This window comes from Callithrix jacchus, chromosome 11, assembly GCF_049354715.1.
Source record: "Callithrix jacchus isolate 240 chromosome 11, calJac240_pri, whole genome shotgun sequence".
NCBI classification, from domain to species: domain Eukaryota; kingdom Metazoa; phylum Chordata; class Mammalia; order Primates; family Cebidae; genus Callithrix; species Callithrix jacchus.
The window spans coordinates 86,786,416-86,809,728 of record NC_133512.1 but is presented as its reverse complement, the minus strand read 5'-3'; the positions used below and the strand labels follow the sequence as shown (position 1 = coordinate 86,809,728).

The 23,313-nt window shown below is 37.6% G+C and overlaps 1 protein-coding gene across 4 annotated transcripts in view; it reads right to left on the bottom strand.

The window, feature by feature from the left end:
- The window catches only part of TES (testin LIM domain protein), a 53,730-nt gene that overhangs the window by 18,670 nt on the left and 11,747 nt on the right, over window positions 1–23,313 (bottom strand). For 2 of the 4 annotated variants that reach the window (XM_009002736.5, XM_009002737.5), the window contains exon 2: window positions 12,155–12,240. In XM_009002736.5, coding sequence (XP_009000984.1) covers window positions 12,155–12,240 — 86 coding nt within the window. Of the gene's footprint in view, window positions 1–12,154; window positions 12,241–19,747; window positions 19,843–22,681; window positions 22,756–23,313 lie in introns of those variants that run through there. The other 2 variants (XM_035254188.3, XM_054237470.2) reach the window with 2 other exon arrangements.

The window sequence follows — 23,313 nt, the reverse complement described above, 5'->3', positions numbered from 1 at the left end:
CAACCTCATGACTCCAGACCCTACAACTCCCTCCCAGTTCGCAAGAACTGCCCTAAATTGTAACTTCTATAACTTTCCACTGCCCCAAACCTGTAAAACCAACTCCTATCCCACCACCGTCCTCTGACTCTCTTTTCAGATTCAGCCCACCCACACCTGGGTGAATAAACAGCTATGTTGCTCACACAAAGCCTGTTTGGGGGTCTCTTCATTCAAAGCATGCGTTTTAACAATATGGATAATGAAGTCCAGGCTAAGATGGTCTCAGATCAAGATGAAGAACTTCCTGGGAACTGGTCTAAAGGTCACTCTTCCTATTCAAAGAGACTGGTGGCATTTTGCCCCTGTCCTGGAGATCTGTAGGCAGGGACAAAACTTTGAATTTGCGAGAGATGATTTAGGGTATCTGGTGGAAGAAATTTCTAAGTGGCAAAGCTTTCAAGAGGTGATGGAGGATAAAAGTTAAAATTTGCAGCCTGGCAATGCAATACAAAAGAAAAAGCCATTCTCTGGGGTGGGATTCAAGCCTGCTGCAGAAATTTCCATAAGTAACAATATCCAGAATTTACAAAGAATTAAAACAGATTTACAAGAAAAAAGCCCATACAAAAGTGGGCAAAGGATATGAACAGACACTTTACAAAAGAAGACATACATGAGGCCAACAAACATATGAAAAAATGCTCATCATCACTGGTCATTAGAGAAATGCAAATCAAAACTACATTGAGATACCATCTCACGCCAGTTAGAATGGTGATCATTAAAAAATCTGGAGACAACAGATGCTGGAGAGGATGTGGAGAAATAGGAACGCTTTTACATTGTTGGTGGGTGTGTAAATTAGTTCAACCATTGTGGAAGACAGTGTGGCAATTCCTCAAGAACCTAGAAATAGAAATTACATTTGACCCAGCAATCCCATTACTGGGTATATATCCAAAGGACTATAAATCGTTCTGCTATAAGGACACATGCGCAGGAATGTTCACTGCAGCGCTGTTTACAATAGCAAAGACCTGAAACCAAACCAAATGCCCATTGAAGATAGACTGGACAGGGAAAGTGTGGCACATATACACCATGGAATATTATGCAGCCATCAAAAACGATGAGTTCGTGTCCTTTGTAGGGACATGGATGAACCTGGAAATCATCATTCTCAGCAAACTGACACAAGAACAAAAAATGAAATACCCCATGTTCTCACTCATAGGCAGGTGTTGAACAATGAGAACACACGGACACAGGGAGGGGAGCACTACACACTGGGGTCTGTTGGGGGGAATAGGGGAGGGACAGCAGGGGGTGGGGAGTTGGGGAGAGCTAGCATGGGAAGAAATGCCAGATATAGGTGAAGGGGAGGAAGGCAGCAAATCACACTGCCACATGTGTACCTATGCAACTATCTGCATGTTCTTCACATGTACCCCAAAACCTAAAATGCAATTAAAAAAAAACAAGGTGCTCGAATGTTAATCCCTAAGACAATGGAGAAAATGTCTCTAGGGCATGTCAGAGAGCTTCACAGCAGCCCCTCCCATCACAGGCCTAGAGGCCTAGGAGGGAAAAATGCTCTCATGGACCCGGCCCAGGGGTCCCTGCTGTGTGCAGCCAGACCTGCTACTCTGCAGGCCAGCTTCTTCAGCTCCAGTGGTGGCTAAAAGGGGCCAAGGTATAGCTTGGGCCATTGCTTGAGAGGATGCAAGCCCCAAGCCTTGGCAGCTTCCATGTGGTGTTGGTCCCGCAGGTATGCAGAACATAAGAACTGATGTTTGGGAACCTCTGCCTAGATTTCAGAGGATGTATGAAAACACCTGGATGTCCAAGCAGAAGTTTGCTGCAGGCACAGTCCTCATAGAGAACCTCTTCTAGGGTAGTGTGGAAGGGAAATGTGGGGTTGGAGCCCTCACACAGAGTCCCCATGAGGGCAATGCCTAGTGTAACTGTGAGAAGAGGGCCACCATCCTCTAGGCTCCAGAATGGTAGATCCAAGGACAGCTGCAGGCATTCAACACCAGCCTGTGAAAGCAGCCAGGGCGGGGCGGGGGGGGGGCTGTACCCTGCAAAGCACAGGGGCAGAGCTGCCCAAGGCCATGGGAGCCTACCATTTTTGCATCAGCACACCCTGGATGTGAAACGTAAAGTCAAAGGAGATGATTTTGGAACTTTAAGGTTTATGAGCGCCCTACTGGATTTTTGACTCACATGGGGCCTATAGCCCCATACTTTTGGCCAATTTCTGCCATTTGGAATGGCTGTATTTACCCAGTGCTTATACCCTCATTGTATCTAGGAAGTAACCAACTTGCTTTTGATTTTACTGACTTACAGGCAGAAGGGACTTGCCTTGTCTCATGAGACATTAGACTTGGACTTTTGAGTTAATGCTGAAATGAGTCAAGACTTTGAGGGACTGTTGGAAGGGCATGATTGTGTTTTGAAATGTGAGGACATGAGATCTGGGAGGGGCCAGGGGCAGAATAATATGGTTTGGATGTGTCCCCTCTCAAATCTCATCTTGAATTGTATTTCCCATAATCCCCATGTGTTGTGGGAGGGACATGGTGGGAGTTAACTGAGTTATGGGGGCTGTTACCCTCATGCTGTTCTCGTGGTGAGTACTCATGAGATTTGATGGTTTTATAAGGGGCTTTTCCCCCTTTTGCTAGGCACTTCTTGGTGCCACCAGGTGAAGAAGGATGTGTTTGCTTCCCCTTTTGCCATGATTGTAAGTTTCCTGAGGCCTCCTAAACCATGCTGAACTGTGAGTCAATTAAACTTCTTTTCTTTATAAATTACCCAGTCTCAGGTATGTCTTTATTAGCAGTGTAAGAGCAGACTAATACACTTAGTCCCTCAAAAAATGAAACCAAATTTCTGGGATGAGTAAATTAGAAGGAATGTAATTTATTAAGATAGTATATGCAAAAGATGAACAGATTTGCAGTATAGAGTAGGGAAGGTTGATGGAAGTCTCCAAAATGAAACAACTGATAAATTTGATATGCCTGTGAGACAAGATAAAGATATTATACAGTGGAGGATATGTAAATCTCATGTTAAAAACTGTAGCCTCGTAGGAAATATAAATTTGGTGGTCAGGGAACAATATATAATGAATATGAGTTAAAGAGATCACCTTTGCCTCTTAGGGAAAGTGTAGAGGGAAAAAGTAAGGACTCAAGTCTGGCAGAGGAAAAGAAGCTGGAAAAGGTGACAGAAAAATAGAGTAGGGAAACTTTGTGGTGTTAAAAATTTAAGCTGGGACTAATATACAGGGCAACAGCAGAATACAATTAAGAGTGCCAATTTGAATGTTTTCAAATACATTCTAAAGATACATTGTTCAGTCTCTATAAAAATGGATTAACATTAGATACAATTAGGTTAAGTATGCATGTTGAAATAACTAGATAACTAAATAAAAAATTTATAGTTTAAAATACTCAAATTAGAACAAAGGAAATAACAAAGTACTAAGTGTTCAACTCAGGAAGTTAAGAAAAAGCATAATAAGCCTGAAGTAAAAAGAAGGAAAATAAAAATAATAGCAGAAACTAGTAAAGGGAAATAGAAACGATTCTAGAAAGAGTTTCTATTCTATTTGTTCCCTGGGGCAGCTGAGGGAACAAACCCGGACACTCAGCATAGATCATACTGCATTAATTTTAAGATGTGAAGCAAGAAAGCAACCTTGCTAGCACCAATTCTAATCATATTGTTCTGAAGGTACTAATCAGAGCCATGTGAAAAAGTTGTAAGAATTCATCAACTTTTAGAAAGTTTAGAAAGAAAAAAACTAAGCTGTTGTTATTCACAGATGCTATGAATGATCACAGAGAAATGCAATGTATTAATCAGCATTAAGAAGAGTTTAATAAGATTTAAAATTAATATAAATCATAAAATTTCTCTACATCAGAAACAGAAAAAGCGACTAAAAACCCAAATGAATCTCATTGCCAAATTATATAAATTATTAATTATAGATTTTAGGTTGTTGTATTCTGAATTTTCTTAAAATACTTTTCAGTATGCAAACTGGAAATATTAGATTTGACCTGTATATTCTTAGAGAAAGAGAGAAAGAGAGACAGAGAGAAAGAGATGGGTGGTGGAAAGGCAAATTGCTTTCCTTGTGCACACTGGTCAGAAATCTTTATTTGGTAAGATTTTATTGAAGAATTTGCATATTCTAGTTCAGTTATAAAATAGTCTTTCTAGCATCTGGTTATCTCATACTCCCATCTAGTGGAAAGCTGCAAGTTATCCTACTACTGTATGTTCTTCACTTTTACTCTGTGGTTAACAAAACAATGTAATTATTTATAAAACTATCACACAGCTTTTGGATCAAGTTTAAAATTATGCTTTCCTGAGGGGGGAAAAAGGTGGGTTGGAAATTTAGTTCTTAATATAGCTAAACAGATCCGTATATGGCTGTGAGCTACAGCATGCATCATAATAATTAGCAAAGTGATGTCTAAAAGGATCAAGGCTGTATAATAAATACTGGAATTGGGAAATGTTTACAATCTAAGTTCTACACCAGTACAACATGAATACCACAAAATAAGAAGGATCAGATTTTAGAATTTGAAAGATAAATAGTAAAAGATACAAGTGAAATAAAGCTTGATGGTTTCTAAAGCATTAATAAACCATGGTGAGCTGTGGCTTGGTTATATAAATTATATTTACTATTAAATATAAAGAGTTAAATTAACAAATTATAGAAGAACCAGCTCTGTATTTTAAAAAAAATTATTACTGGTCTTGGCCATTAGAAGAATTTACAATTGCAGGAAGCCTCTGCCTTTCTACCAATGCCTTCAACCACGCAACATACCTTTATTAATAAGTAAGTAAAATCAGGTTAAAACAACATACCAAAAGCAGCAGTGGTGAGAAAAAAGAAATACCTAAGAAGTCATACTATGACATACAATTCTCAGTTTTCCAAGTAGAGGAAAACTATGATTGATTCATTATAATTTTAAAAATCATGACTTTATTCAAAGACTCCTCTGCATCCTCACTCCAATGTGGTGAATTACGGTAACAGAGCTCTTGGTAAAAATTGTGACCCAAGAATTGTGGCATGGTTAACTAGAACTGTCATCACTGAAACAGCTGGGATGACCACATCCCTTGCAGATCCCTTACACTGGAGCTCGCTTTCTACAAGGAGAAGAGCCAGTTACAAACCACTCTGCAAGAAAGCATACCAGAAACTCAGCACCAGGTGCCAAGAGCTATCTATTGTTGAAATCTGTGCTAACACCACTTACCTAGTTTTAGGTTTTAAAAATCTTTTTCTGGGTGGGAAGGGATAACATGGTGAGAAATACCAGAAATAGGTGATGGGGGGATGAAGGCAGCAAACCACCTTGCCAGGTATGTACCTATGCAACAATCTGGCATGATCCACACATGTACCCCAGAACCTAAAGGATGATTTAAAAAAGAATCTTTTTCTTAGAGTTCTAATCTGCAGTGTTTTATATCTGAATCTCCCACATTTAAACTAAAAAAATTTACTTTCAGAAATACCTATAAAATCTTTTAAAGTCACTTGGAAGCAATCCAATAAATTTATTAAAAGAAAAACTTTGTTGAGGAATTGGAGAAGAAAAGGATACCACTGTGATCTTGTTATCCAAGAGTGGCCTGAGAATGAGTGGGATATTTATCACATATTCAATTTCAACCTAAAACAACCCAGATACTACCCTTAAGAAAATGGAGAATGTTAAAAATTGGTTTTATACAAACCTAAAACAAAAACAGGGTATGGGTGAGCACAATACCCATGTGCAAGGGGCTGTTTGTAAGGTCTGTGGATTCTCTTTCTTCAGGTGATCCATAAGTAAATTTTGATGATTTATATAAACAGCTTGTTTACTAAAGTTATTTGTGCTATACTGATTTGATAGTTTTAAGAGTATATAAATCAGTTGCCATATTTAGCACAGTTTTCAAATCTCTGAATTTTCTAAACTGTCCTATTGAGCAGTTCTCTCTCCAGACTCCACAGGATGTTAAGAAAAATTCTTTGGGGGGGAAAAAAGGAAGGAGATTAGAATTAAGTTAGTTTAAAAGTCTTTTTTTATGATTTTTTTAAAGAGATGAAAACGTGAACTGGTAGAATGTGAAGCTCTAAAGTGTGAGGATAGAGGAGGGTTATTCGTATGAAAAAGTCATTTCTACAAAAATTGAGCATCATTAACACATATATATGCAAACATTAATATGTCTGGCAAATCAAAATTGTATACTCAAAACTTCACAACTTAAGACTTCTGGAGTTAAATCTAAGGGGTGGAGAAAAGGGAAGAGTGAGGGGGAGGTAGGGAGAGAAAGAGAAAAAGAGAACTTGGGATAACAAATTCTAGAACCAAACTACCAAAAGTATTGCCTGAGACAAATAAACATGTTTACAAGTTTCAAGCTCATAGAAATCAAGAAACTATCCTTTATTCTCCCAAATAAATTTTTGTATCACTATTTGTAAAACTTACTATTTTTCCAGGGCAAGTAGTAGAAACTAAAATGCTTTGACATGCTGCCAGCATTCATAGTGATTTAAAAGCATGGCCACGGCATTGCTACAAACCATAATTTAAAAGAGTTGGAAGCTGCCCTTTTCTAACAGGGATATACATATATGGATTTAAGCGTGGGCCTCTGTGATAGAATTCAACACAAGTATTAATCCATTTATGGTAGGGAATTTTTAGTTTTCAGCCAGCTCTAAATCAATGAGAAATTGTGTACAGATGTATGTTATAATCAAGTAACACATTTTTAATAAAATGCAACAGTGGGAGACTTTAACAGTGGTAAGGCAAAACAATAATTCTGTTACTTAATATGATAAATGACATGGTTGCAATTATATTAACTATACCTGCAATATGAAATAACTGGCTATAAACTCCTGGAAACCTTGGGTTTCTGTCACACATCATTATCTCTAAATATTAATTGAAAGGGTGCCCAGCAGATAGTTCTTATCAGGTAGTTATCAGGCTTCCTCAGCCTTCTGTTTTCCTCTACTATTTAATCATAGGCATACTGAAAAAGGAGGGAGCTCACAGTTAAAGTATGCCTTTGTCCACAAGGATGTCTGTATCACAATAATCACACTTCGGAGGCAACAGCCTGGTGCAGTTCAAAGTTCACTGGCCCTCAGAGTGAAAAATATGCATTCTAGTATCTACTCTGCCATGGAGAAAGGTTTTGGCAAACTCTCAATTCAAATTCAGCTCTGCCATCTAAGTAATTCAACTTTCCTAGGTCTTTGATTTCTCATACTTAATAAATATTAAGAGGATTAGGTAAAATCAGGTACATAAAGAGCTGTGGTAAGCAGAATTTTAAGATGGCCCCATGACTTCTGTACCTTGGTGTTACTTTCATGATTATGTTACTTTTATGTGGCAAATGGGAGATTTTCCATGCGTGCCTAATCTGATCATGTCATCCCTTAAAAAGTAATGAGTTTTCTCTGGCTGGCAGAAGAGGAAGTTGGAGACATGTGAGGTGCAGGAAGGATTCTAAGCAGTGTTGTTGGCTTTGAAGATGGAAGGGGTTGTACCTCAACAAATGTGAGTGGCTTCTAAAAGCTGAGAGTAGCCAGCTCCCAGTGGACAGCCAACAAGGAAACAGGGACCTTGGTTCTCCAAACATAGAAAACGAATTCTACTAACAAGAATAAACTTGAAAGCAGATTCTTCCCCAGAACTTAAAGATGAGAACTTAGCCTGACCAACACCTTCATTTCAGCTTTTTGAGGTGCTAAGCATAGAATCTAGCTAAGCCAGCCCCCTTCTCCCAGACTTCTAACCTAAGAAATAATGAATGTTGGGTGGGTATGGTGGCTCATGCCTATAATCTCAGCACTTTTGGAGGCCAATGCGGGTGGATCACCTGAGGCCAGGAGTTTGAGACTAGCCTGGACAACATGGTGAAACCCCGTCTCTACTAAAAATACAAAAAATTAGCCAGGTGCGGTGGCAGGTGCCTGTAATCCCAGCTACTTGGGAGGCTGAGGCAGGAGAATCACTTGAACCTGAGAGATGGAGGTTGCAGTGAGCAGAGATTGCACCATTGCACTCCAGCCAGGGCAACAAGAGCAAAAATCCATCTCAAAAAATAAAATAATGGATGTTGAGTTAATTACTACATGTTGCTTTAACTTGCAAAGTTTGTAGAAATTTGGTATGCAGCAGTAGAAAATTATTATAAGTGCTTACTGGTGTGTGACACATAGAAATCATTCACAAATTATATTTCTTATTAATGATTCATGGGCTCAAACAAGTCATTTTAACTTCTTTTGGTTTTAATTCTTTGATCTGTAAAATAAGGTTCGACTAGTTAAGTTACAAGTTCCACTCTCAATTCCTTAAGTCTAATAATTCATTTTTAGTCTCCTGCAACTATGGTGATAAACCTTGATCCGACATCTTCCATTCACCTCTCCAGATTCATTCTCCATGCCTCAGCACTCTGTGCTATTTCCCAGAAGGCTGACCCTTAAGGACTACACTCATGGGCTCCCTTGTCACTGGCAATGGGAAAATGACAGCACTAGCAGGAAATTAGAGTGATGAAGAAGAATGAGATCTGGGTAATTATTTCCTGGCTTCCTATAAGTATGCAAGGTGATAAAAAGGAAAATGATTCCTAACAACTTGGCGGTATGTGGAAGCAGGGAAAAGGGTGCTGGGGACTGAACTGTGTTTCCTCAAAGTCCTATGCTGAAGCCCAAACCCCTAATATGACTGCATTTAGAGTGGGGGCTTTTAGGAAGTAAAGTTCAAAGAGGCAATAGGGTGAAGGTCACAATCCATTGGAATAGGTTACCTTATAAGAAAAGGGAGAGAGATCTTGTCCTCTACACACACACACACACACACACACACACACACACACACACACACACACACCAAGGAAAGGCCATGTGAGCATATGGTGAGAAGGCAGCCATCTGCAAGCCAGGAAGGGAGACCTCACCAGAACTCAACCATGTTGACTCCTGATCTTGAACTTTCCAGCCTCTAGAACTGGGAGAAGGTACATTTCTGTTTAAACTACCAGGTTGGTGATATTTTGTTATGGCAGCCTTAAAAGACTAATACATGGGCAGGGAAGACTTCTCAGAGGTATTTCTTGAGCTGAGACTTTTTGGTTCCTAGTGGTGGATGGTAGGGTTTTCCAGGCAGAGAACACCATGCAATAAGGCACAAAAATTTCAGGGAATAGTATGTATTAAGCACTTGGAGCACAGGGTGCTTGGAAGGGAAGTGAGAGTGGCTGGAAAAGCAAGCAGAAGCCAGATGTTGGGGTTTAATGTCAAAGGCCAAGAAATCTGCCTAAAATAAATCCAGTGGGAAACTACTGAGGGTTCTCAGGTCATCAGAAGTATATAATAGTATCTATGTTCAAAAGCCCATTCTTGTGGTTGTATGAGAGGCCAGACTAGTAAAGTGGTAGAGAATAATTTAACTATGATTGTTGAAATGTGCCCAATGACACCCTCAGGGTCCTAAGTCAAGGATCACCGTGAAGCTGGAGGAGGCGGCTAGGTAGGCAGGGTCAGGGGATCCCATGTCTACCTCACACACAGAAGTTCTGTGGCCATAGACTAGACCTGGAATCTTTGTTACATTCAGGACAACTAGTCTAGAATATTTTACTTCAGAGACTGTACTGAAAGAGGCTACATGTGGAAGAGGTCAAAGGCACCTGCTTCAGGTATTTTAGTAATGGTGAAAAAGTCAGGGAATTATCAAGAATTCTAAGAGAAATGTGACCGGACTTATGCCAGGAAGATGGGAGAACTACTAAGAAATACCAACTGGGTGGACTCATCAATACCAGCTGAATGAGAGGCCATATGCAAAGCCCTAGACTTTTATGACTCTTAGATTTTCAGACTACACGCAGTTGATTAAATGATAAAACTGAAATAAAAAGGATTATTTTCATGCCATGGAGATCTTTTCTCTGATATATTTTCATCTGAAAATACCAAAGTGATCAATATAGATATAACAAAAATTACTATAAACTAACTTGCTTTAGGGAAAAGATGGTATCTCTTAGGAATGAGCTTTAAAATCTCATGAGCAGTTTTTGGCAATTGCATAGCTGAACTAAAAAGAATACAGGTTAAGTATCTCTTACCCAAACTAAAAGAAGTAAAATAAAACAGTATATCAGATTTCAAAATTTTTTAAAATTTTGGAATATTTGCATAAACCCAGTGAGATATCTTGGGGATGAGGCCCAAGCTTAAACATAAAATCATTTATGTTTCATATACAGCTTATATACATAGCCTGATTGTAATTTTATACAATAGTTTAAATAATTTTGTACAAGAAACAAAGGTTTGAATGCATTTTGACTGCAACCTCTCACATGGTCAGGTATGTGAAATTTTCTACTTGTGACTTCACGTTGACACTCAACAAGTTTTGGTTTTAGAGCATTTTGGATTTTGGGTTTTTGGATTATACGTATTATAAGATTGTAAGGTAAAAACTATGCCCAGGAGAGGGCAGTGCAGTCTTCTGTAAAGTTAACTGATAGGCACAATAGAAACTAGTGTGAGCAGTAAGAGCTGGGATGTTCTAATCCATGAAAACGATTTTGTAATTAAGTAAATTTACCTTTTTAAAACATGACCGACATATTGCCTCACTTTTATGTCCCTTGAAGAGACAGTACAAGGTAGAGCTATTTAAGTTTTGTAAAAAAAAATTTCTGGAAAATTTTAGCTCCCCAAACGTAAAGAATTGTATCAGTTCTAGCAGATTTCCACGGACTTTGCTATTTTAAACAATTATCTTTGTTTCTGAAAACTGATTCAATAAACTAGTTTTTAAAAGAGCTTAATGTCTACAATTTTATGTGTTTATATTCTCCTTTAATTTACACTGTAGACATCTCCAAGAGCAGATGAAATTATTTATTCTAAAGGATTTCCTGTGGAAATATGTAGTACAGAAGCAGTTCTCAAATGAGAGACATCCTAACAAGGTAGCTGCTATCCTAAAATTGTATAGTTACCCTTTTTTTTTTTCCTGCTAATTCTAACTTTGAACAGACTTGTGAACTATCATTATGGACGTGACAGCCATTCATAAGCATAGGTTTCAAATACTGATTTTAGATTTATATGACATGCAGTAGTACTTTCAAAACAACCTAAAGATCTACATAAAATTCACATTTTTGACCTACTAACATTTGTCTGTGTATATATGCACTTCATTCAAACCAAAACACTACAATACATTTTTTTCTTAAAAAAAATTCAGGTGCTTCCAAGTTTTTCCATGGTAACTTTACAGCTGAAAATTTTAAAGAGACCTAAATTCAACCTCATTTCCTGATAACTAACATATAAATGCTCAATTCGTATTTGTATTTGTTTATTGAAAATGTAGAGATGAGATGTGAAGTTACCAATTTTTAAGAAGAGAATAAATTATTAAACAGGGCCAGGAGTGGTGGCTCACACCTATAATACCAGCACTTTGGGAAGTTGAGGTGGGCAGATCACTTGAGGTCAGGAATTTGAGACCAGCCTGGCCAACATGACGAAACCCCATCTCTACTAAAAATACAAGAAAGAAAAGTTAGCCAGGCATTATGACGCATGCCTGTATTCCAGCTACTCAGAAAGCTAAAGCAAGAGAATCACTTGAACCAGAAAGCAGAGGTTGCAATAAGCTGAGATCATACCACCACACTCCAGCCTTGGCAACAGAATAAGACTTTATCTAAAAAAAAAAAATTTTTTTTTAAATAAATTATTAAACAGTCCTGGAGGAGGAGTACCACAAACTTCTTTACCACCAGAAAGATATATTCAGTATTTCAGGCTCAGAGTAACTCTTAAAGACAGAAAATAAATCAAACAACTCTTAATACAGTTATTATGGTCCAATCCACCAAGTCAAACTTAATGACAGGAAGACAGAACACTTTATGTTGTATTCATTTCTCAGAAAAGACAATAACAGGTCTGCAACTTAGCAACCATGCTGGAAGACTAGCAAGATATCTCCACTGTCTGAGGAAGTATTGCAAAAAGTATAAATTACTAATGTGGTTGCAGTTTCTAAAACAATACCTCCAGAAGTGCAGCTCGAATCCTTCACATTTTTCTTTGCATTTTAAACAAGGGGCTCCAAATCCTTGCTCGTGACCTAAGCCCATCTGTTAAAAAGAAAACATGAATCTATTATTACATTCTTTACAAATCTAAAAATTCAATAACTTGCACTTTTAATGCCACTTACCACTTGTTTTAATAAAACTTTCAAGCAAATCTTATGTTTAGTCAATGATGATACCCAGGTATATACATGGCAGTTCCAAGTGCATACATAATTTATATTCTGATTGCTTTTTATCATGAAAAGAGAAGCATCAGGATATAACTGTATATAAAACTACAAACATTGCAAGTAACAAGAAGTCATGAATTCATGTCTTTGGCCACTACATGCCCCATAGCACAGCCCTGTAGTACAATAGGTACAACACTCAGGAAACCATAGCTTCAAAAGCAAGGCTCATCCCAAATACCATATTTTACAGCAAACAAAGAATTACATATTTTAGGAATTACAACTGAAATAATATTTTTATTGGGATAAATACTATAATAGCTACAATAGCCACTTACTGAATGCCAGTGCTATGGCTTTAATGTTTGTGCTTCTCCAAAATTCATGATGCAACTTAATCCTCAATGTACCAATACTGAGAAGCTGCACCTTTATGAAATGATTAGGTAGCTAGCCAATGAAGGCTCCACCCTCATTGATGGGATTAGCTGAGGGACTTCCTCTCTTCTATCTTTTCTGAACCTTCCTCCATGTGAAGATGCAGCAAAATGGTGCCATCTTGGTAGGAGGAAGCAAGCCCACACTAGACAATGAATCTGCCAGTGCCTTGATTTTGAACTTCCCAGCCTCCAGAACTTGAGAAATAAATTTCTGTTATTTATAAATTACCCAGTCTAAGGTATTTTGTTATGGCAGCAGGAATAAACTAAGACACAAGGAATAGAAGTAAGTACTTATCTCTCATTAAAATATTACAAAAGCATATAAAATGCTTATAAAGTAGGCAGTATTATTTGCCATTTTTGAAATGTCTTAGTTGACACTCAGAGATTATGGAATTTGCTTAAGATCAAAGTGTTAATAAATGGTAGAGATTTGAGTTCAGGTCTTTCTGACTCCAAGGCCTGTGCTCTTCTGCCTAAAGTTGTGGGGAGGCAAGGAGTGGTGAGCTGTATTATCACCCTTGCTAGAGTAAACCATCTTTTCTTCTTTACCATATTAAACAATAATCTTTGAGCACTTGCTGATACATGGCCTAATAAGTGCAAGGAGTGGGGTGCAGATGACAGAAGGACACAAGATGGTAATTAAACTCTTTTACCCAACTACTGATATTAGAGAAAAAAAGAGAGTAGCCAGCCTTATATCATTACAGGAGCAAACCACCAGTAACCAGATTATTCCATGTTTTAAATATTGCATCAGTGACCATGAAGAATTGGTTACTGTTTAGTGCCTAGAGTAGCAGTTCAAGCTGAGCAAGTAATAGTATTTTTCAATGGCCCTCTTTTGTAACTTTACCACATTGGGTTTGTCACTGTGCAATCAAAACCACATTGTAACTTGTTCCTTGAAAGATCAGTATGACATGCCCTGAAGTTGAAGTGAAGCCTTTCCTTTTGTTCTAAAGAAAATGACCACATCCTCTTTCCATAACTAAGGCCATATTCAAACCCAGCTAGTCCACTTAGCTGCTTAAGGGAACCCACATTATTTTTAAGTTAGACCATATCAAGTATACTCTCTTAAGTATAAACACCTGCCTAGCATTAGCTAAGCTTTATCATCTTTGCCATGTCCATATTACCAATTTTCAAAAAACTGAAAGTCTTTAAATTGTATATTTAACGTCAACACTAAGCTTTTTTTTTTAAAAGCAATTAAATTGTTTCCTTATCACTGATAATCACAGTTCACATAGTATGGAAATAAAGTAGGTTAAACAAAAGACAGAGGGAGATTGTTTGCTGGTCTTGTGTAAGAAGCATAATTTTATGTTTTCTCTATTATAATATCCATAGTAAAATGAAAAGCAAATCCAAAAAAGTGTATTCTTTTTCAAGCCCTTTCTAATTTTCCATTACAGAAGAGTTAGTCCTGAATGTGCCTGTTAAGTGGATATGACTCATACTATGTTCATGTATCTCCTGCTAAATAAACTCTAATCCGAAATGAAAATTTTGATTATGTCATTAAGGCTTAATCACATAGCTTAGCTTAAATCAGAGGCTTTTAACCTCTCTTTTATGTAATTCACAATATGGAATGCATTTTTACCTCATGACACAGAACTTGCGTATATATACAAATTTACATATATGTATACAATCCTGATATTTGCTGACAGATATCTAGAAATATGCTTCTGCCTCTAAATTAAATGGCTACTTAAATTCTTACATGCCTTCAAATTAGAATTGCCTAGTCTGAACAACACTGGGCTTATAAAAGACTGCAAACATCCTGTAACAATACGATCTCATTCTCTATTTCTGAATGCAACATTCAGCTAATGTAACTAGAACCTCCATGAGTCACCCGAATTTTTACACTAAGGCTTCTGTGTAGCTACTGCTGACTTAACAAAGTCTATATTGCAAAAGGGCAAGTTGTTTTTTCCTACCAATTTTTTATCTTTGTAAATCAAAAATAAAATTCTAAGCCTATGGAGCACCTGAATGGACCCCACCTCTTTGCCAAGGTCATTCCAAAGTTAACCTGAAAAACTCTAGTTCAGGCCATGATAGGAAATGTGGAGTTGTGGGGTGGGGATGGAGAGGAGGTGCTGCTTCACAGCTGGCTCCTACTTTACTGTTCTTTTGGGGCGAATGACTAGAGTGTCAAATGGGAGCTCTTGTCTTCCAAAGAGAGTCACTGGCTAATTTCTGCCCCATGGAAAAGAACTACAAATCCAGAAACACTTTTGTACCACCTCTAAGTGTAGATGGCTTTCTGAGAGTTTTAAAAAGAGAAGACTTAAATAAGGAAGGCTGGGGAAGCTTTGTTGAAAGAGAGGTACATGAATTGCGATGAAAAGGCTGAACAGCATTTAACTCAGCTCAGAGAAGTGTATTCAGGGCAGAGGAAATACCATACACAAGGCCTGTGACAGAAGAGGGCAAGGGAAGAGCCAAAAAATTGTAGAGCAACTTGCAGGGTGACAGGGCTGGCCTTGTAGCAGATGGAGTACTTTGTTTTGTTTTCCTTTTCATTTTCCCAAGGAAGAAACTAAACCTCTTGAAGCATTCAATGCCATGTCTTAGGCTACCGGCTTGAGGATGACATCCTCAGAGACAAGCCAGAGTGGTAAAGAGGGAAGCCACAGGGCAATGGGGATGGGTGAGGAGCAAGAGCACCTCTCAAGGTCTGCTAGTGGAGGCTCAGGCAGCCTTCACAGGGACCAGGAGACCAGGCCTTGGGAAAAGCAGTAACTTGAGAAACCTAGATCTGTGGGCTTCCATGGAAAACCCAGAAAGTATTATTCCAGGGTTCTTTTGCCCTTTGGCCCTGCCTGGAAGGTAAATTTAATCTCTTTATGGACTCTTTCCAGACAGTTTGTGACCGTCTGGATAAAGTGCCCTCTACCATTCCAAACACATACACTTTCATCTTCCCCATATGCTCAGACTTAAGTGTGAAGGAACCTTTAAAGATCACAAATGGAGACTAAGGAAGTGAAAAAGAGTGGAATGAGGTCACAGCAAAATGATACACTTTCTCCTACTATAACCCACAGGAAGCAGTTTTAATTAAACACACACACACACACACACACACACACACACATACCACAAACAAAAATGACATCAACTTTTCAAAATCACTTTAGCAGCTAGAGCAATTAGTTTCAGACTGGCAATAAACTTATTTTCCTGAAAACATTTCAATAGAAAAATTATTTTATGGCTACAAGTATATAGATACAAAACTTAAACCTCATTGATACCAGCACTGAAGATCTATGACTATGCCTAAGAACTACGCCACATTATTGGATGAGAATTTTTTCCATATTTTTATCCTCTTTATTAACCCTCTGTTTGGATAAAAGCACAATGCCTCTCCAAGAAAGAAGACACGTGATTCATGCTCTGGTGTTTTCCTTGTTTAGGATGTGCCTAGTTTCAGACTGAATTATAATTTAGAATGCAGTTGTTAAATCCAACTTATATTATAAAATTGCATGGCAGCATACATACCTCTACAGATGTAAGGCAAATTTCTTCTACTCTGTTCCCACCTCAACTGAGACATCTAATCATCTGCTATTCTCCCCTTCAGAAGTCAAACATTTATCAGATGAAGGAAAGCATATGGATTCTCATCTGTGCTAAAAGGAGTTTCCCAGCCAGAACTGCCCCAAGCAGTTTCTTAGGGCCTATTTTGGGCAGAGCGTCACAAGAACTGAGGTTCCTCAACTCCTCTTGGTTTCAGTTCAAGGATCTGGAACCCCATCCACCCTAAGAGCTCCTCTAATTTGTCTCCATTATTTACTTCACATTATTCATTATTCTCTCACATTATTTTCCATTATTAAGGAAATCCTGAACACAAAGTTTTCAGTTAAGTCCAGGACCCAGAATTCTTCTCATCCCTTCTTTTTACCCTTAGCATAGACCACACCTTCTCCTTAGGGTCCTTCTCCTTTCCTGAAGAGCCAACGCTATTATTATTATTGGACATCCAAATCTTGTAGGTTAGTTTCTGCCCAGATGTCTCTGCTGGAGAACTCTTGGGGAGGAATATAAATAAAGAAGGTGTTATTTAATGGTGTCCAGGGTACATACAGGGGTATGTGGGAGAGAGTGGTGGGGAGGAAGGGGAGCCCAGAGGGTTGGATTAATCATGTGTCAGATTAACTTTGTCTTAGTGTGGTTATTATTCAGCATGGTCATGTGCTCAACATATAATCACTAAATAGAAAATGATTATTTGAAAAAGCTAATACATTAATGACTCTTATAAGTCAGAATCACTTGTAACTCAGTTTGATGGAGAAGTTTTATAAAGTATGCACAGGAAACAAAAGATTTAAGTTGTGAGTGATTAAACTCAGTCCTGTTGCATGTAATTATTTCAACAGCAAATGTGATATGGTATTCCCTGCAGACTCAAAATTTAGTGCCTAAAAACATATGTTTTTCATAAGTGCACAAGTCTTGAAGCTACTTCGTATAATTTTAGTAACACATTCTGGCCAGCGTTAATAAAAGGTTATGATAAATTAATTTTTCTTCTTCAGCATCCAGGAAAACAGGTCCTTTGGATTGACAATATTGGGAGAAATTACAGTCAGGCTTTGGGAATATCTATCAAGGTCCCAAGAAAAAAATAAAAATGACTCTATAATATTTACTATGAAACACAAGTCATAGACAAATAGGACTTAAGTATCTTTAACTACAGGCTCCATAAACTGAATTTATATTCCCAGGATCTGTGCCTTCAAAAACCCTTTTATCCTCTGCTTATATTAGAAAAAGAAATGGGAATGGAATCAATTTATTCATATTCATAATTTTAAGCAGCCAAATAGGTTGGAAACATTTCAGGTCACCCTTCTGACCCAGAAAGGGGTATTACATGTCAGATACTTTAAAGAAAAAGGAAAAAAAGAGTATGGAACATCTGGTATTTCAAACATGGTCTGAGTTGATTTGAAGACAACTTGGGTCTGGAAGATATTATGCCGTATTCAGGGTGAGATCATCTGATTCATGCTGTTTTCATAACCAAATTTCCCACTGGAGTAAAGAATCCTATGTGGTTACTAAATGAGCAAGTGTTACTAAGACTTCGTTAATAGTATTGGAATGAAGGGAATTATATGAAATACACATACTCTCTCTCCCATTCCCCCTTTCTCAGTGTATGTGTACATGCATGTTTATCCACCTATCATATATACGCATACACACATTTGCATGTATATATACACATACACACACACATATATATATATATATATATATATATATTATACTCTTAAAGAAGCATTTTTAGATCTTGTTTATCCAGATAAATATTCTGGGCCAAGGAACTACATTTCTAAATAATTCCTCTTAGCATATGGCTGTCTTAGAAACCTAGTGTGATCTGTGAAGTACCCCAACCAATCAATATATTTTTATTGATATCTGAAACAAGACTTAAAGTTTGCAATTTTTAGTTCATTGCCTGTTTCCAAATCTCTAACAAGATTTGCATTACCAAAAAAGTGTAGGTTACACAGAAAACCAAACTTAAATATAAAAATAGCTGCACACTGTATTAGTTTGCCAACTTTCTTAGGTAAGAATACAAAGAACTAGTGTGATTAAGAACTACAATTAATCATTCCTAATAAAGCTGATACATTTCTCTTTCTTTGCTAATAAAAACAAAAACTTTCCAGGTCTCACTTACTCAAGTCTGAAATACGTGAAAGGAAGCCTGAAGACAAAGTCCTCACCACCCCTTGGTCACCCAACCTGGTGCCCAGAGGCCTCCTTGTCCTTGACTACCCATGCTTATTATGCTTCAAGTTCTAGTGTCTCTTCTCTAAAAACCACACAGTCTGCTCCCTCGTCTGCATTCCAATGTTCATGTTCAAACTCACATCATATCATCCTGAGACCATACTCTCCTAACTGATCATTTTGTATGATGTATTGCTGTTCTAAAAATAATTTTGATAAACCTAAAGATAATCATAACACTTCCCTTGCTACAGAGTTTTAACAAGTTCAATGAATTTCACTTTTCTTCACATGCAAAGAAGGTCCTCTAAAGCCTGGCACCACCTACCTTCCTCACACCACTCCCCTCCAGCCACACTCTGTTTTAAGGGAAGCTTTTTACTTTACTTGAATCTCTATTCCTCCTCTTCTCCATCTGTCAAAATCCTTCTCTACTTGGTCCATAAACTCAATTCTAATGTCCATAACTCTATGATACCATTCTTTATCCCCTCGGCACAAATTGTATTATTAAGTCCCTCCTTACTATACTATGATTGTGTACACATCAATTTACCCCAATTAGATTGTGAGCTTCTTGTTCGTATTTGAACTCCTAGTACCTCCTAGTACCTGCCATAGTGTCTGAGATTTATAGTAATGCTAGAAAGTTTTATTTAATTGATTTAATTATCAAATGATCCTTATCATAGCATATCTTTACCCCAAGGAACTTCCACTGCCACACACACACACACACACACACACACACACACACACACGAAGGGGTGGTGATAATAGCAGCAGCTGATTTTTATTGAGCACTTATATTGCCATGCATGGTTCTAAGTATTTTACATGGATTGTCCTCATAACAATCTTATGAGAGTCTGCGATACGATTACTATCCACATTTTCATCCATATGAAGAAACTGGGGCAAAGCTGCGCCTGCTCTTACCCAATAAATACTGCCTAAAGATAGGTCATGTCATGGAAAGCCCTGAGTTAAAGAGGCACTATTTCCTAAATCAGTTTTTAATATAGAATGCAATGGAATTTGTAACTGAAGACCAAAGATTATTGAGTCTTAGATTAAGGGTCTTTAGATGTCAACATGGCTCATCCATAAGGAAACAGGAATAAAACTACTTACTGCAGATTCTAAGATTCATTTCCGCATCCCCTCACCTTTTCAGCTCAGGGAGTATAAAGCCAGGAACCATATATGCATCTCTATCATGAAATCCACTGTAAGACAAATGGTCAGAAATCTTTTTTATTCACACACAGTAAATAATCACAGATTATTATGTTAGGAATGAAAAGGAAACGAATGCTCCTTCTGCCTATTTTATAGTAAAATGTATTCTGGAGGTAGTAAGTCAAATTTTCTGGAACTTCAACAAATTAAAGTAGATGCCTCCTACCCAATCTGTACCTACATTTCTTAAGGCAGTAACAGTATTAAGTTAATGACAAAGGTATTGTTATTGAGACAATTTCTCGACTTGAGTTTCAGATGTAATCAGATTGTAGCTGATTATCCAAAACATCTGTACTTCAATAAATATGGTAACATATTTGAAGAAGAGCAGATATAGATCCTGCTAAATTTCTAGGAAACAGTAATAAATTTTAGTTTTGGCAGGATACGTTCAAATGTTTTTAACTATACTTTTAAAAATGAGCACAAGGCTGGGCGCGGTGGCTCACGCCTGTAATCCCAGCACTTTGGGAGGCCGAGGCGGGTGGATCACGAGGTCAAGAGATCGAGACCATCCTGGTCAACATGGTGAAACCCTGTCTCTACTAAAAAAAAAAAAAAAAAAAAAAAAAAAAAAAATTACCTGTGCATAGTGGTGTGTGCCTGAAATCCCAGCTACTCAGGAGGCTGAGGCAGGAGAATTGCCTGAACCCAGGAGGCGGAGGTTGCCGCGAGCCGAGATCGCGCCATTGCACTCCAGTCTGGGTAACAAGAGCGAAACTCCGTCTCAAAAAAAAAAGAGTACTAAGGGTTGTGATGGTGGAAGTGTTAATAAAAACACCTCAACCACATTTTGTTAAAATGTCACTACCCGCCAGCCAAAATACACATACCATCACATTTAATCCTGAATAACCTGTTGGGAAAGTATTATCATCCCTATTTCATAAAAGGAAAAGTGAGCCTTGGAGAAATTATTTAATTTGCCTAAGACTACCCAGCTAGCACTTGGCAGAATTGAGATTTGCATCTTGGCATTTCTGACTCAAACCCTATGCACTTAACTATAAAGCCACTGTTTTTTTCCCTCCAAACTGAAACTTCAAAGGTAAATAGTAATTTAAAGAGTAATATTCCTCATCTGTAACTTCTCTATAACAATCAATTTTGATCTGATTGCTCATTGTTTGCCTGGCAGGAATTCCTCCATCCTAGGCAAACCTGGGACTTATTACGAGGAACCTGAATGTCTGCACATCAGCTACACTAACATGGAAGTCCCCAAAGTCATAAATTCACACACAAGGGGATCCTCAGAAGAATGAGAGTGAGTCAAGAAAAATCTGCAGGGTCCTGATGCAAAATCGTTCTCTTTCAATGTTACAGCAAAAGAAAAATAATGTAAAAGAATGAGCAAGAAATACAAATGAACAAATTATATTTCAAATTTGAAAGATTTTATTGAAAACATATAGCTATGACTAGTACTAAAAATCATCTTCAATATTATATGTAAGATTATATACATTATGCAGTAGTCAGGGGCATATAATGAGGCAAAATATTCTTTTCATATTTTTCAAATCACTAAATTTCTGGATTCATAATGGAATATCTCTGTACTAGTTGCAAACTACCCCAAAATTTAGGGGTTGAAAGTATCATTTATCATGTCATAGTTTCTGTGGGTCAGGAATTTGGAAGTGGCTTAAGTAGATGGGCAGGTTTAGAGCCTCTTATAAGTTTGTAATTGGGGTCAGCTGGACTGCAGCCATCTCAAGGATTGACTAGGGAGATACCCACTTCTCAGATTTCTCACATGGGTCTACCCACATGAGTATCTCATGACATGGTAGCTGGTTTTTCTCAGAGCAAGCGATCCCAGAGAGAGAAAGAGCACACAAGATAGAAGTTGTAATCCTTAGTCTTGGAAGTGATGCCATCACTCTGCAGTATTTCATTTTTTGGCAACTGATCAGGTTAGCCTGCAATCAATGGGAGGGCAGTACACAAGGGTGTGAATACTAGTAGGGAGGAGTAATTGGGAACAATTTTAGATGCTGCCTACTGTATCTTCTTTTCTGTTTTGATTTTAAATCCAAAGACTAAGTGACTTATGATGAGACAGACATATGAAAAAGGAACAGAGGTATACAGGGTGCTTATCTACCACTTCTCTTTATTTTTCCCATTTCAAATATTTAAATTCTCTTCACCCAATGGGCATCTAAAGCAGAACTTTGTTCGTTCCTCATAAATACTTATTCCCCTCAATTTGTTAGTTGTTCACTCAGAACCAGGAAAAGGTCTTTCAGAAGACAGGGTAGTATGATTTTTGGGCTCTAAATTTCATTTTCTTTTTCAATTTGTGTTACAGAACACAGCTGCAAACAGATGATTAAAATACCAAATGTATTTGGAATAAAAATGTCACAATTTTTATAATATGCCACAGTCATCCTTAAAGAACACAGAATAAACGTTGGAAAAGATTTATATAAATTTTTATATTCTATTATATAAATCCATCTGGAGATGGAAGTAAAATAAAGTCAGTACTTCTATGTGATATAAGGAGGCAAAATTATTTTATTCAAATTAAGTAGTATTTATAGTTAGCACTTCCTTCCCTCATAATACTACTTAGATAAGTAGTATCTGAAACCTAATATGTAACCTTACAATATTATTAGGAGAAAAATTTAACCCCCCCCTTTATAAAAGTAAAAATTAAAAAAGGTCTGTACTTATTTTAAGTAAGCAACTGATAAAAATATATTCCATCTGCTCAGTGTAAGCTGGTTCCTTATAAACATTTTCAAACTGACTACTATCAAATTATTTTTATATTGCTGTGAGAAGAAAGTGATTTGAAATGCTTACCAGTAGAATACCTCTTCTGTGGACTCTACTCAGAAAAGGCCTCCTCCTGAATCCATTACTTTGAGAAAGAGAATGTAAGGCTATAAAAATGTCATAATTATTATAATAAGTGATGACTGCAGCTGAAACTGCTTCTTAATTAGGATTGGCTGAGCTCTGGCTCCACTGAAGGACACTGCAATGGCATGTGCTCATAAACAGCCCTCAAAACCTCCTATTTATTTACTATAAAAGGGACTTGAAAAACCTGATTCCAAAAGGCATTGTAGGAGTTCCTTAAAAGAATCTGGATCATGGCAACCATTCCTAATTTGGTCTTGTATCACTATCTCCACAGCTGCTTCTAAAGGGTGAATCCCACAGAGTGCAGCTTTGAGAGGCCTTAATTAAGGCTCTTTACCCTCAAACTTGAATACTGCCATCATTCTTGCCATGCCTAAGGGCTATGATATTATTTCTTCAGGGGTAACCCATTATAATACGTGGGTGAGGGATGACTGTACAATGAAGTGATTTATTGCCACTAATTCTTTAACTATCTAATTGGAGCACATGCAGAAAAAGAGGGCAGTACAGACATGTTTTCACAGATTGGAAATAAATAAAAAGGTTCATCGTATTGGCTGAGGGCT